Source organism: Zootoca vivipara, chromosome 9 (genome assembly GCF_963506605.1).
Source record: "Zootoca vivipara chromosome 9, rZooViv1.1, whole genome shotgun sequence".
NCBI classification, from domain to species: domain Eukaryota; kingdom Metazoa; phylum Chordata; class Lepidosauria; order Squamata; family Lacertidae; genus Zootoca; species Zootoca vivipara.
The window spans coordinates 72,552,697-72,568,665 of NC_083284.1; the positions used below are offsets into that span (position 1 = coordinate 72,552,697).

A 15,969-nucleotide genomic window follows, 5' to 3' on the forward strand; every position below is an offset into this window, starting at 1 on the left:
TGACCCCTGCCCTATACTGTACTTCTGCAAACCTTGGGCTTATCCCAAGCCTGCTGATAGTGTGTGTGTGTGTGTTTTGGCAATGCAAGTGACACCACTGACAGAACTGAATTGGGAGTTGAATAATGATAATATCAGCATTTTAACTGAGTCCAGAAGCAGACTGGCAACTAGTGCCACTGATGTGAGGTGGCGCAAAGCTTCTGTCTCCCAGAAACATTTTGGCAGCCACATTTTGTACAAAAATGAAGCTTCCCGATTGCCTTTAAATGCAGTTTCATCATCATTGTAGAGCATTACAGCAGCCCAGGCTGGCGAAATTGTGTGCCCTGAGGCCTTGGTGTGTGAGTGCAAATAAAAGCCCCTGGGTGTTGGCCCGCTGACCCCAGCCCCCTCCAGCTAAGAGTTAGTTTTGGAAATCTCTGGGCAGCTCCTGGTGTGAAGCAGCGGTTGCCTTTGCTTACCACACACTTATCCCAGACCACGGTCATTCTTTCTTCAATTCCATTCACTCCTTCTGGAATCAGAGTGAAGTTGTCCTTTCCAACCGCTTTCTGGGCTGTGCTATAGGTGCAGTGGGCACTTCCAGTCACTTGCAGGTCACCACTGAAGGAACAGAGAGGAGACAGAAATATTTTTCAAGGTTGGAGGGAAGGTTGATTACCATTTGTGTTTCTAGCTATTGGTGCCACATATTCATTCAGGAATGTATATTCTACGGTTAACTACTGCTTTTCAATTCTGTTAACTTCTCCTGTCTCTGCTTCCACATTCACATCAATAATATTCTTCAAAGTATTGTTCTCTGGGTATCTTTCCTAGTATTTTTCAGGTCTCTGTAACAGCATCAGTAAGGCAAACCAAAGTGAAACTGAACAGCAATTTTGTTTACAGATTATTATTTTTAAAAAAACTTGACCCTATACAATCATCCCACTAAGGACCTAGTTAGACGTTCCATGGGAGGCCTGTGACCCGTCTGATGACGGACTGATTGATTGATTTGTACTGAAAAGCAGTCACAGAAGACTGCCAGTTTGAGTGGATGGGGATGAGGCTAATTAATCCTTTTCCTTCCTGTCACTTAAAACCATCCTTTCCGAGCCAATTTTCTTGTCAAAGGGGAAGTGGGTAAGCTGCCTGGGGTAATTCTGAACAGGGAAAGGTTAGGAAGGGAAAGGGCTAAGCAGACTCCTCCCCCTGTGGTCACATGCATAATGTCTGATTTCACTCTGAGCTAAATACAGTATTTGCTGTTCCCTTACAAACAAGAACAAATTTGACAATAATCAAACCACATCAAAATACTAGTCTATTATTACATGTTACTTCTGCACTTTAGCTCATATCCAAGAGGCTCAAGGACTTCCCTTGGCTGAATTGGTGGTTGACAAGCAGTTCCAATTTAATACCATGCTAAAAGTGAGGTCAAATGCTGAGGTGTTGTAGGATCCAGACTCAGAGGCGGTGAGGTCACAAACGCTGCAGCCTTAGCCCAATTTTTGCTCCAATAATGTGTCCCGTCTGTCCCCAGGCTGGCAGTGATTGGTTCCCCGAAAACAAGAGCACCTTGGGGAATGGAAACACACAACTGGTTATACCATCCTTTTAATTTATTTTATTTATCAAACTTGTATACCACCCTTCATCCGAAGATCACAGGGTGGTTCAAAACATAAAAATGCAAAATGAGAACACAAAATAGATAAAAACAAACCAACCACCCCACCTCCCACAAACACATTTAAAAGGACAGAGTATGTTAATCAACCAAAGGACTGATTAAAGAGAAAAGTTTTTGCCCGGTGCCTAAAGATAAAGAAGGAGGGCACCAGGCAAGGCTCCCTGGGACAGCATTCCACAAACAGGGAGCCACCACAGAAAAGGCATGTTCTCATGTTGCCACCCTCCATATCTCTCGTGGGGGAGGCACATGAAGGAAGGCCTTAGATGATGATCGCAGGGTCCGAACTGGTTCACATGGGAAGAGACAGTCCTTGAGGTATTGTAGTTGTGAGCCATTTAAGATTTTATGGGTCAAAACCAGCACTTTGAATTGGGCCCAGAAACTAATCAGCAGCCAGTACAGTCAGGCCAGGATTGGTGTAATATGCTTAAACTGTCTTGCCCTGGTGAACAACCTGGAGACCATATTCTGAACCAGCTGAAGTTTTCAAACTATCTTCAGGTAGCCCTACATATAATGCGTTGTAGCAATCTTACCTAGAGATCACCAGAGCATAGACGACAGAAGCTTACCTTCCAAGTTCCGGACTGCAGAATCCAGGACCGGCAGCCATTTGACACCGGAAGTTGCGTCGATGTAACTTCCGGTGTCGCTTTGCCCTTCTATGGGCACCCAAAATGGCCGCCGCCGGCTTCGAAAGTCGCTTGTACGCAAGTCAGGAAGTGCGCCGACGCAACTTCCGGTGTCGCTCCACCCATCTATGGGCACCAAAATGGCCGCCGCCAACACCAGAAGTCACGTCTATGCACTTCCAGACATGTGTAGATGCGACTTTTGAAGCTGGCGGCGGCCATTTTTGGTGCCCATAGAAGGGCAAATCGGAAAGAAAAAATGGCTGCCGGCAGGAGAAAATAACGGAGAAAAACGGGAGACGAAGTGATACGGGGGACCACCGGGAAAAGGTAAGTAAAAAAGGGGTTTTCCCGGGGAAAACGGGAGACTTGGCAGCTATGGACAGAAGCTGGGTTTTCTGGTCTAAGGAACTGCCCACATCCTAATAAACAAGCCACATTCCCCTAACTTTTGTAAACAAACATTGGAGACAACGTAAAGACCAGTCAAAGGCGAGTATCTGAAGAAGTGTGCAAGGACATGAAAACTCATACCAATGACAAACTTAGTTGGTCTCTAAGGTGCTATTGGAAGGAATTTTGTTTAATTTGTTTAAATTAAACTAACGTTATTGTAAAATGAATCAACTAACAATTATTGTCTACTTCATCAAATGTCAGCTGAGGGTAACACTTTGTGTATGCTGAGGCACGGACTCTAGTCCGCAAAAGGTGCCACAAATCTCTTTGTAACAACAAAAACAACAAGTAAATGCATATCTGAATAAACTGAGTGTACAGCAAGAATGTGATATACAGGTGAAACTCGGAAAATTAGAATATCGTTGAAAAGTGCATCTATTTCAGTAATGCAACTTATTTTTTTATTTTTATTTTATTTTTTACAAATGCTTTTGTCAGGGGGACTCCCTACAGGGAGCCTCCCCCCATCATCCTGACCAGCATTTCGCCCAGCGAGAGAGAGAGAGCAGCGGGTCAGACGGGGGGGGGGGTGAGGAGTGGAGCGGAATGGAGGAGGGAAGGCTCAGTGAGGTATCAGAGCCCCTGCACTGCCCTAGCCAACAAGTGAGGGAGCACAGCTGCTTCCGGCGCCCGAATTGAGGCGCGCGCCCAAACACAGGTTTAGGGGGCGGCGTTTCGGGGTCCCAAGCTATTATGCTGGCCCCGGAGCAGAAGGGCGCCATTGCCGAATTCTGCGAGTGACTTGGAGGTCATGTTTCCTGCTATCTCTGCACTGTAAATAGAATGCACGATGAAACCCTTAAAGATAGAACGGACTGGAGCGTCTTTACTCGGGAGTAGCCGCAACAAACCCCTGACAGCTTTCTTTTGGAAATTCCACAGTAGTAAAACAAATAGTTACAATAATACAAAAATAAACATCGCTATTACATTTCATTAATTACATTCCATTTATAATTGACCTGCCTAACGACAAATAATTACAATTACAACAAATAAAGGCTGCTTGACATATCTTGCTTTGCATGTCATGCAGCTATCTCATATATTGGTTTCACCTTTTAAGTTGCATTACTGAAATAAATGCACTTTTCGAGGATATTCTAATTTTCCGAGTTTCACCTGTATAACATTGCTTGATAACGTCAATAAAGACTTTCTTAGTGGTCTGGTCAGAGCTAGTTGGTTTGCTTAAAAAAGGTAAAGCAACACTGCCAGAGAGGCCACGGGGGGGGGGGGGACACCCCATATTGGGATTTTGGTGGCCCCTTTCTCCATCTCACCCAGTTCCCTGGTGACCAGACACTATGGCCAGACTGTGCGCCAAATGGTTCTCATGTGCAAAGCCAAGAGGTGAGGTCTATGAGCTATGGATTGATTTAATGCAGGAGGCTATGAACCAGTTCAGAAGGAGAACCAATGTGCAGAGAAGGGGTGGTCCAAAAGAACCAGAAAGAAAGGAGCACTGCAAAAAGGGGACGTGAAACAGCACAGAGCCAGCTCAGAGCATTCAACAAAGTTCAAGTCCTCCCCTTTAGCTTCTCTGTCATTACCATTAGTGATTCCTGCTGTTTCACACATAGATATTCATCACTTGATGACTCACTGCAGTAAAGGTAAAGGGGCCCCTGACCATCAGGTCCAGTCGTGGTAACGCTGGAAACACCGTTTACCTTCCCGCCGGAAACACCGTTTACCTTCCCGCTGGAGCGGTCCCTATTTATCTACTTGCACTTTGATGAGCTTTCGAACTGCTAGGTTGGCAGGAGCTGGGACCGAGCAATGGGAGCTCACCCCGTTGCAGGGATTCGAACCTCTGACCTTCTGATCAGCAAGCCCTAGACTCTGTGGTTTAACCCACAGCGCCACCTGGGTCCCCATACTGACTCACTGCAGTACCAAGTAGCAATTTGCAATTTGCAAGGATAAATGAGGCAGCGCTCATCCAGCACCACAGACAGAATGTTTACATAGTCTCCCCACAATATACAATAGAGTCACTTCATACATTGAGCCACAAGATGTCAAGTGGTGAGAAAGCAAGCCATGGATATGCAGGTGCGGTCAAGACCTTTGTGCTGTGGCTTGGGAGTTCAAGACGGAGTACCGGTAATTTGTTCTTTCTACTTGAAAAGAAGCGACATTGTTTGGTGTCTCAAAGCAATGGATAAAGGTACTTCTGTTTGTATTGAGATGAGAACAGTCCTCTCTTCAGTGTGCTCATTCACGGAATTGCTACTGAAGCAAGTCCAAATAGCCTGATCCTATAGCCTCTCACCTTTGCCCCAAGAGCCCAGAGTCCCCCAGACAAGGACCCATGTCTAGAAGTCCAACATTTCAGATACATGATATGAAAGGCTGCATTCTGTACCTTTCTTTCTAGCCAGTGAAATGATGTCAGCTGCACTCTTGCTCATGACCTTGGTGATATACAACGGACAGTTGATGCGACGAGCTATGGTGATGGCTCGGAAAACAGCTTCTGCTTCAAGCTGAAAGAAGGAAACAAATTCAGTAAAAGTAACCTCATCGTTACCTTGCAAAATTTTCACACAGGTATTCCCCAGATTCCAGCCACCTTCCTCTTCTGCTTTATGAACAGTTCCTCATCCCTCAACCCCCTTTCCTATTTTAACTGACATACAAACGTATAACCCTTCCTGCTACTTCATGCTTTTGCTTTTTCTCCAAGCAGAATTAATTTTAAGCTATACACATATTTCAGAATACTGCTTACAGAAAAAAGATTTCTCACCCCTGATCTAAATGGCATGAATGGCTCAAGGTAGTACCTGAAAAAACTCCTACAACTTCAAAAACATTAAAAACTGAATGTAATCCGCTTGCCACATTGCAAGCAACTGCTGTAGGAAGCAACCCCTTTCTTCTTTAATATTCTCATAGAAGTCAATGGAGCATTTGCAGGCAATCAGCTTCAAGACCACAGCTTAAAATTTTGTTATCAAGGTGTTCTGTATTAAGGCATTATTATCACAGAATCATAAAGTGGTGTGAAGTGCTTATGGATTTCTCTCGGTTTGGTTAGTTCTGCTAGAAAAAAATTGTAGACACTTTAACACATAGCTCCTCCTGCAGCCCTTAGACTGAACTTAAACACAGCTCTCACCTCCTCTGGCCTGCTCAAGGCATGGCCCTCTGGTCCAGTGATGCCCATCCCCAGCATACGCTTTTGTTCCTAAGACAAAAGATGATGGCCAATAGGTTACAAATATATCAATTGATATGTATCAAAAGTCTCTTGTATACACTGTATTCAGTCATGTCTGTTGGTTAAGGAACGATATTTATTGTTAGCATTTAAATACCATCCAATCAACTATGCATTCTGCGTAGTTTACAGATTTTGGGTATTCCAATCTACTTTTACTGCATAATGTTCCTGGTTTATAATTTTAACTGCTGCTGTTTGAACTATGTATTGTAGACTATAGGCATGTCTGGAGGATGTGGACTATTTGGATCCCTTCCGATCGGGATTCAGGCTCCACCACAGGACAGAAACCACCCTGGTTGACTGGTCAATGATCTCTGGAAGGTTAGGGACAGAGGTGAAAGCTGTTTCCTGGTTCTGCTGGCTCTCTCAGCAGCTTTTGATACCATCAACCATGGTATCCTTCTGGACCACCTAGGAAGGTTGGGGGGGGGGCACTGTTACGCAATGGTTCCACTCCTTCCTGGGTCATGTCCAGGAAGTCGCGTGGGGAGATGAGTGCTCAGACCCCTCAACACTCACTTGTGGAGGGCCTCATGACTCCCCCCTCTCTCTCATGCTTTGTAACATCTATATGAAACTGCTGGGAAAGGTCATCAGGCGGTTTGGGCTGGGTGTTCACCAATATGCAGGTGACACTCAGCTCTACCTCTCATTTAAATCAGAAACAGTGAAAGTGATGAACCTGGTCCTGTGTGTCTGGAAGTGTCCGGATGATGGATGGCAATCAATGGATTCAGGTTGAATTCTGACAAGACAGAGGTACTGCCTCTGGGGGACGGGGGGGGCAGTCAGGTGTGAAGGACTCTCTGGCCTTGAATGAGGTAACTGTGCCCCTAAAGCAGTGTTTTTCAACCACTGTTCCGCGGCACACTAGTGTGCCGCGAGATGTTGCCTGGTGTGCCGTGGGGAAAAGACGGCAGTGGGGCGGCGAGCCGCCGCGTCGCGCCTGCAGGATCCCTGGCTGGCTGGCTGGCTGAGCACGTGTGGTTCCTTCCAAGAGGAGCCTGGCAGGCGCCAGCAGGGGGAAGCGCTTCTGCGGGGAAAGAAGGCAGAGTCAGCCTTCCGGGGCTTCCGGTTTCCTCGTGCCTGCTACGGACACGCTTTGCCAGAGCTCTGAAGAAGCTCCGTGAAAAAAGCGGCCGCCTAAAGGGGTTTTGGGGGCAACGCAGAGGCTAGGCGACCCCGAGAATCCTGGGGTGACCAGGATGAAACTGAAGCCTGCAGTGCCAGTAAAAGGGAGACCACCGAAGCCTACATCTCCGACGAGGTGAGATGACGGCGGGAACTCGTGGCGCAAGGCGGAGAGCAACCCAAGGCGAGCAAGCCTTAGAGTCCGAGGGGGCAAGGCGGGGGAATATCCATTAACACAACCCCAAAATAATAAAACATAGAAAAAGTCATTAGAACCATCGAAAGAGAGGGGAACCGGAAAAAAGACTGACGCTGAGCGCGGAAGCGACCAGCTTATTAAGGAAAAAAGGACTCTTTCCCCTTTAAATGAAATAGACGCCAGTGAAGTATTTCGCGGGAAAAAGAAGGGAAAATACGAAGGAAGCCCTTCTAATATTACAAAACTGTTAACACTGGATTTCTTACGAGGCAAACGTTAGTTAAAAAGGGAGAAAAAGAACAAGAGAGACTGCGGTGTGTTTTACATTAAAGACAGAGACTTTGTTAAAAGGAGAACTGAGCAGCTAAGAGCGCCGGTTCTAAGGAGCAAAAGCAACGCTAATTAGGAGACTCTGAACGCCAACACAAAGCCAAAAAAAAAAGAAGTAATTTTTTAAACATTTTCTAATGGTGGTGTGCCTCGTGATTTTTTTCATGAAACAAGTGTGCCTTTGCCCAAAAAAGGTTGAAAAACACTTCCCTAAAGGACCGGGTGTGCAGCCTTGGGGTCATTTTGGACTCACAGCTCTTCATGGAAGCACAGCTTAATTCTGTGTCCAGGGTGGCTGTCTACCAGCTCCATCTGGTATGGTGGCTGAGACCCTGCCTGCCTGCACACTGTCTCACAGAGTGGGACATGCACCAGTTATTTCCTGCTTGGGACTACTGCAATGTGTGCTATGTGGGGCTACCTTTGAAGGTGACTCAGAAACTACAGGTAATCCAGAATGCGGTAGCTAGACTGGTGACTTGGAGGGTCACTGGGACCATATAACACCTGTCCTAAAGGATCTACGTTGGCTCCCAGAACATTTCTGAGCACAACTCAAAGTGTTGGTACTGACGTTTCAAGCCCTAAATGGCCTCGACCCTGTATAACTGAAGGAGCATCTCCACCCCCATCGTTCAGCCCAGACACTGAGGTCCAGCTCTGAGGGCCTTCTAGTGGTTCCCTCACTGTGAGAAGCAAAGTTACAAGGAACCAGGCAGAAGGCCTTCTCAGTAGTTGTCCCTGCCCTGTGGAATAGCCTCCCATCAGATGTCAAAAGGCAGCCCTCTAAGTCTACAGGGAAGTTTTTAATGTTTAATATTTTATTGTGTTTTTTATATTTTGTTGGAAGCTGCCCATAGTGGCTGGAGCAACCCAGTCATTTGGGCAGCTTGTTGTTGTTGTTGTTGTTGTTGTTGTTGTTGTTGTTGTTGTTGTTTGCTTTTAGCTGTTTCTGGCTATGAATAGCACCACAAAAACTCAAAAATAAAATGAAATACATTAAATGTCTGGCAAACTCAGAGGCCCATTCACTTCTTCCACCACAACTAAAATGCATTAGTAATTACAGTACAGTGGAACCTCGGTTTATGAATTTTCGGTTTACAAACGCCGCGGACCCATCTGGAACAGATTAATCCACTTTCCATTACTTTCAATGGGAAAGTTCGCTTCAGTTTATGAACAGACGTCCGGAACCAATTGTGTTCATAAACCGAGGTACCACTGTATTACAAATTCTATATTCTGCCTGAGAGAATTTTGAAAATGTCCACCTGTTCCAAGGCCTCCCTTCTTGACTGTTTCATCAGTTAAGATCTACCTGGTTCTAAGCATGGACATCTAAGGCCAGGTGGCACTTGAATTGGTACCAAAACCAACTGTTTGTCACATAGATCTTCCTGGGGCACTTATGCAATAAAGCAGTGGTCCTCAACCTTGGGCCTGCAGATGTTTTTGGCATACAACTCCCATGATCCCTAGCTAGCAGGACCAGTGGTCAGGGATGATGGGAACTGTAGTCTCAAAACATCTGGAGGCCCAAGGTTGAGGACCACTGCAATAAAGAACCTCTTTTTGATACTAGCATCATCATCATCATCATCTGCACCCAGTACAGTACTGAACTTTGTGCCATATAATAATGTCTGCACGTCTGGGGTACCTTTCTGCAATCACAGCATGGCTTAAACACAGCCCAGTGTAAGCAGTCCAGTCCAGAGAAAGGCTAGTATCCATTAAGTCCTGGTGAAGCACACAATTAAGCACATCTGTCCAATTGATATCAGTAGATTTTTCTATGTTCAAGATTAACGAGAACCAATAAATTACTTTACAGTGGTACCTCTACTTACGAATTTAATGTGTTCCAAACGCACGTTCGTAAGTCGAAAAAAATTGTAAGTTGAATCCCATAGGAATGCATCGGGAGAAAAAATTCGTAAGTAGAAGCAACCCTATCTAAAAATTCGTAAGTAGAAAAAATCCTATCTAAACCGCATCCAAGATGGCGGACGGAGCTCCGTTCGTAAGTAGAAACATTCGTAAGTAGAGTTATTCGTAAGTAGAGGTACCACTGTACTCTTATTTTAAATTTTCATGGCGCCAAGTAGGGCTCATTTTCAATCACTCCCTGTCACAACCATGACATCCAGCACTCATTACATTTTGTGAGGGCCTGATCACCATTGCTTCATAATGGGGGTCCACACTGCAGTACTAATCTACAACCAAATGAGATGGGTGGATAAGATGGCAAGCATCTGTGCCCAACGAATCTACCTATCAAGGGTATCAGGCAGTTCAAAGAATAAATGTACAAGAAAAGTTCTTCTCACCTGAGCTATCAAATCTCCATTTTCAGCATGGACCATGATTACAGCTCCAAGACTTTTCAGAAAAGTAAAGGCTTCATAGAGCTACATACAGTACCAAGGGAGGGGGGAACAGTCAGCAATGACAGGTTATTGTATATCCCAATTCTTTTATTCCCTTCTTTAAAACACACATGCATACACACATTTCCTTTCATTTTAGGGTAGCATAACAGCCAAAAAGAGGTAAAACTTTATTTCACTCTGTTTCTTCATCTCGCCCCTTCTCATCAGCAAACTTGCTTAAGTCACTTATGGAAGTAGGAGGTGCCCATTCCCCATTCCCCGCCTGATGCAGATGTACTAAGTGGTGCTAGCAAGAGGAAAACACAGTGCTTGACACCAATGGGGAATTGGTTCCCCCTCCCTGTCTGCTGAAATCCTAAGAATTAACCCCACCCAGATATGCTTTGGAGTAATCCATTTAGCACCACATTTACTTTAGCTCTAATTCCACCATGTTCTAGAATCTAGATAAACGTTGTCAATAAAAGTATGACAGGAACCTGAACATAAAGTAAAAATAAAAATCTGTAGATGCTTTCTGGTTTATGATTTCATGAAGAGCTCACATTTAACTCAGATTCCCACAATTAGAAGGCAAGAACTTCTAAAACAATTCCAAAGCTTTTTATCTTGGAGAAACAAAAACTAAGCCAACTCTTGATTAGATGCTAAATGCATGTATTAAATGTGCGTAATTCTTGTTCTCTAAAGAGCTGGGAGCACAGCACACAGGGAGAGGGGCCCTCACAGCTACATGTTAAATAACAAAAAGTGCACATTAAACATTTACAAGCAGAGGGTGCATTTACAGAGAGGGTTTTCGATACCTTTCATTTCAGAGGAAGGAGAGGGTTACATTTCAACTGGTTACATTTCAACACACACCCATCCCAAACTTAAGCTTAATTCAAAAGCATGGATCTCAATGAGGAGAGCTCCTGGAATTCAGAGATCTCATATGAAAATACACAGATTACCTGGCTGTCAGTCATTTGGTAGAGATCTTTGTAGACCATGTAGACTTGAAAAGAATTAACACCTATTTACAGGGGGGGAAAGTATTCAGAATAAAGCAAATGTGCTTTTTATTTTTTTAGCATTCTGACATAAATATTCATAAATATTCACATATATACCACAAGTATTCATATTAATACTGTTTATGTTAACAACAGTTTTGATTTATTTTTTATTATTTGTTTAAAATCTTTCTCTGTTACCTCCCATATCATCTCAAAGTTGTATACAGGATTAAAAAATATATCAAACATTAAAACACGGAAAGATAATTCAAATGAAAATATAGGGCAGAGTTAAAAGTAAGATATATTCAGGTCAAGCACCAATGAAAGCCTGGGAGCACAGCTGTTTTTTGGGTTTTTAAAAGACAGGGAAGGTGGACGCACTGTGCAGATGCCGCCACAGAAAATACAATGACAGACGCAAGCATGGCTACTTTTATTTTAAGCTTAATAGTCCAACTAGTTCACTTTCTGCTTGCAAAGTCAAGTCAATGATCAGATCCGGTTAAGAGTGCAAGCTTCTGGCAGAGAATAAAAATGCTAGTTGTGTGTAGCTGTCTTTTAAGAAAGTGTTGTCTCCGCTTTTATTTCACAGTTCTTTTTCCTGATTCACAAAGTGTTCACTGTATCACATATGGCCTAGCCCAGGCATGGAGCACCACAAGCTACATTAAGCCTGCCAGGAGTCCTATTTTGGCCCACGAGTCCTTTCCTCCCTGCAGGGGCAAAGGAAGGAAAACCAGCACCTGTTGCAGGGTGTCGGAGGGTGGGGCAAATCACCCAGCGGCATATGCATGTGTGTCATACATACATAGGGCACATGTGCCGCTATGTAGGGCACATGTGCAGAATCATTCAGATCGCTGTCGTGCCTGCACTACTGGGCAGTTTGCCACTGCCACCACTCGAGCGCCGTACGGCTGTGGTGGTGTGATGGTGGCGGGGCGAGCCCCCGCGGGATGCCCTCTTGTCACCCCTCTCAGAGATGGCACCTGGGGTTGACCTTCCACCGCCACTGCCTCCCTGCCCTGCCCACTTGACCCTCGTCTGATGGCAGAAGGTATCAGGTGCATGTCAGGTAAAGCTGTAACTACAAAGGAACAATCCCAACCCTTGCAATGCACTCTCAAGTGTTCCTTTGCAAGTGCGGCTTGTGCTCAGCACTGCTCATATTTGGCTACACCGGCAGGTTAACAATATTAAAAGAAAGGAACCTATGGGATGTTCCTTTTTATTATTGTTGCAGAAAACTATTCATATATGCTAACAATGGAAGAGCTGTCAGACACCAGCCTTAAGAGGATGGTATACTGAGTTATGGAGAGAAGCAGTGTTAAGTGAAAGAACTTGGGTTTTATGAGGGCAACAAGCTATTTGTAAAAATACCATGTTTGAGAATGAATGGAATTTTTAAATAAGTTTTTGAAATGCAAAAACTGTATAGTTGGTGATACAGAGAGCACAGAGAGGTGTATCCAAGGGTACTAAAGGAGCTTGCAGGTGTGATCTTTGAGAATTCTTGGAGAACAGGTGAGGTCCCTGAGGACTGGAAGAGGACAAATGTTGTCTTCATCTCCAAAAAGGGGGGGGGGGGAGAAGATACAGGTAACTAATGACTGGTCAATTTGACATTGATACCAGGAATGTCCTAGAACAGATAATTAAACAGTCTGCAAGAACTTAGAAAAGGATGCTGTGATTACTAAGACCCAGCATGGGTTTCTCAAAAACAATCATGCCAGGAAAAAAATCTCATTCATTTATTTATTTTATAGAATTGCAAGCTTGGTAGATCAGGGGAATGCTATGGATGTTGTGTATCATGATTTCAGTAAGGGTTTTGACCATGTCCCCCATTCCCCCCCCCTCTTCATCTCACTATTCTGCTAGACTGTTACTAACCTTTATCCTGTACCAGGATATCCAGTTCTTCCCTGATTCCATCATACCAGTTGGTGATATCCACATGGAGAGAGTAATCACAACAGGATTTGGTGTCTGCTGCCTCGTGCCACTTTTCAAAACAGGTTAATAGACTGGAGCTGGGTTCAGGAAGTACATGGTCAACTGCAATGTGGATGAAGTGTTTGTTAGTAGGCAAATAAAGTCCAGTCCACATTTTATCTACAGATGCAATAGTACATGAACCAAAACAGGTTCTGAAACCTTTTATTTCATTGCCACGCTGTTTTTGAAGGGCTCAAACTAGTCGTTTCTCTATGCAAGGAAGAACTATTTCAATTAACTTAAGTTTCATCTTGCCTATTTATTCCAAAAAGCAGGGCACTGAGCTGACTAAAAGCCAGTAGGAATAGGTCATCCCCTAAGAAATATGTGCAACCTTGGCCAATGCACACTTAGGAGTAAGCACCAAAGTGGCCCACGTTTGAAGTAACACCAAGCCATAGGGTTGTTGTTGTTTTTAGCATAACCCCAGCCTGTCTGCATGCCTGAACCCCAGCAGGCGCACTAACCATACTATGCTTGAGACAGCAAACTAGGATCATAAATCACCAGTTGTTGTTGTTATGCCCATACTGACATCCTGGCTTGATCATAGCTTTGTTGTCTTGCTCTGCCCCTGCTGCAGAGAATAAAATAGCTTGAAAATGAAGCCACTCTCAATGGCACTTTCACACACTGCTCTCTTCTCTCTTCCTAGAAACAGGCTCCTTTTCCCACCTAGCTCCTCACTGACAAATTCTCTCACCCAGCTTCACTGTTTAGCTCCACTGCAGTCCTTCAAATTTATTTAAATAGACTACATGCATCTAACAATGCTAAAAGAACACCTTTTGCCAATCATTCTCAACAGTTTTGTTTATTTTATTTATTACCTGATTTATATGTTACTTTTTAGGGTGCAATGGCCACTTCAAGACTGTGCCGAAAATGTATGACTTAACAACAACAACAACAACAACAAGGCATTATACCTGCTTAAAACTGAACAATAGCCACTAAAGCATTAGAATATTTTTTTAAGCAACAGCAGCTAATAAAAAGACAGAAACAAAACGTTTTAGTAGTTTCTTAGACATTTCCAAAGATGTGGTCACTCATACTTTCCAAGGGAGAGCATTCATAACTACAGGGCTACCACTTGAAAGGCCCTGTACCTGGTACCCATCGGACTAATGCAGGGCCTCAGAAGCAGATCTGAAAGCCCAGGAAAGCTCATATAGATGCAGGTGGCCCTTCAGATAACTTGGTACTGAATCACTTAGGGCTCTAAAGGCCAAATCCAGAACTTTAAACTGGGCCCAGAAACAAACAGGCAACTGCAGTAACCTGTGCAGAGGTGGCACAATATGTTCTGAACCCTTGGCCCGTATCAGCCTTCTTGTTGCTATCTTCTGTACCAACTGGTTTCCTAACAGTCTTTAAAAAACAGTCCCATAAGGAGCATACAGGTGAAACTCAGAAAATTAGAATATCATCGAAAAGTGCATTTATTTCAGTAATACAACTTAAAAGGTGAAACCAATATATGAGACAGATGCATGACATGCAAAGCAAGATATGTCAAGCCTTTATTTGTTGTAATTGTAATTATTTGTCATTAGGTGGGTCAATTATAAATGGAATGTAATTAATGAAATGTAATAGCAATGTTTATTTTTGCATTATTGTTTCTATTTGTTTTATTACTGTGGAATTTCCAAAAGAAAGCATTTGTAAAAATTAAAATTAAAATAAAAAATAAGTTGCATTCCTGAAATAGAAGCACTTTTCGATGATATTCTAATTTTCCGAGTTTCACCTGTATTACAGTGATACAGAGGATGTAGCACTGAGCTAAGCTCAAATTTTCTGTACAGGGCCACAAGTAAACCAGCCAAAGCCGGTGTGATCACACACTAAGATGAAATGTAAAGTGTTTTACTGACGTTATGACACTAAAACTGCTAAGTGGGGGTCATACTCAGTTTTGGAGCGTATTGTTAGCAGTATCTTGAGGACAGCCAGCTCTGTTTCTCATTTTCATCTTCTGCAGGTGAGGCAGCGGATGTGCTGAACTGTTGCCTGGTCACAAGGGACTGAATGAGGACCAGTGGATTGAAGTTTAATCTAGACAAGACTGAGATGCTGCTAGAGGATGGCTCTCCTGTCCAGTTGAGTGGCATGCAGGATGCTCTACTAGACAGCGTCCCTCTGGATTACTGCTATGTGCTTTACACAGGGGTGCCTCTGAAGATGATTCGGAAACTAGGCAGCATCGAATGCACCCACCTGATTGCTAAGAGGTTTAGGGCAAACGGATCACGTGGCACCGGCCCTTGACTCAGCCGCAGGGGCTGCCAGTTCATTTCCAAGCTACATTCAAAGTGGTGATTTAACCTTAAATCTCTATATGGCTCACAGCCCAAATATCTTTTCAAACCCCTCTCATGATTTGAACCTAGCCAGACCCTCTGGTTTTTGCCCAGGGCCCTTCTCTGGGTGCTCCTCTCATCATAGCTGTCAAGTTCTCCCCCTTTTAAAGGGAAATTTCCCTATGCTGACTAGGCTTCCTCACAAGAAAAGGGAAAACTTGACAGCTATGCCTCTCATGGAAGTTTGGAAAGCTCTCCCCAGTGAGGTCCACCCTGCTCCATCACTTAACTGCTAACGCCATCCCTATGCTAAGTAAAAACTTATCTATTCTCCCAGGCATTCGATGGATAATGATTATTATTATTATTACTACTACAACTACTACCAGTGGCGACCATTTTCGGCGTTTCCAATTGACTCATGATCACTGATGTGCGGGTCCTTTCAGAGACTCAGAACGGGGAAAGGGGTGGGGCACTCTTATACGCTCTCTGCCAACACATGCGGGGGCTGGGAATGGAAACTCCGTGCAAAATGGTCGCTGCCTGTTTTATTTTGCTGTCTTTTAATAGAGTG

General features: G+C 44.1%; 1 protein-coding gene across 1 annotated transcript in view; it reads right to left on the reverse strand.

Annotated features, from left to right (window-relative positions):
• CRMP1 (collapsin response mediator protein 1) overlaps nucleotides 1–15,969 on the reverse strand; it is a 37,941-nt gene that overhangs the window by 6,500 nt on the left and 15,472 nt on the right. The window contains exons 4-10 of the mRNA XM_035112043.2: nucleotides 12,979–13,143; nucleotides 11,032–11,093; nucleotides 10,013–10,093; nucleotides 5,909–5,977; nucleotides 5,153–5,273; nucleotides 1,413–1,569; nucleotides 465–606 (exon numbers count right to left, since the gene is read on the reverse strand). Coding sequence (XP_034967934.2) covers nucleotides 465–606; nucleotides 1,413–1,569; nucleotides 5,153–5,273; nucleotides 5,909–5,977; nucleotides 10,013–10,093; nucleotides 11,032–11,093; nucleotides 12,979–13,143 — 797 coding nt within the window. The remainder of the gene's footprint in view (nucleotides 1–464; nucleotides 607–1,412; nucleotides 1,570–5,152; nucleotides 5,274–5,908; nucleotides 5,978–10,012; nucleotides 10,094–11,031; nucleotides 11,094–12,978; nucleotides 13,144–15,969) is intronic.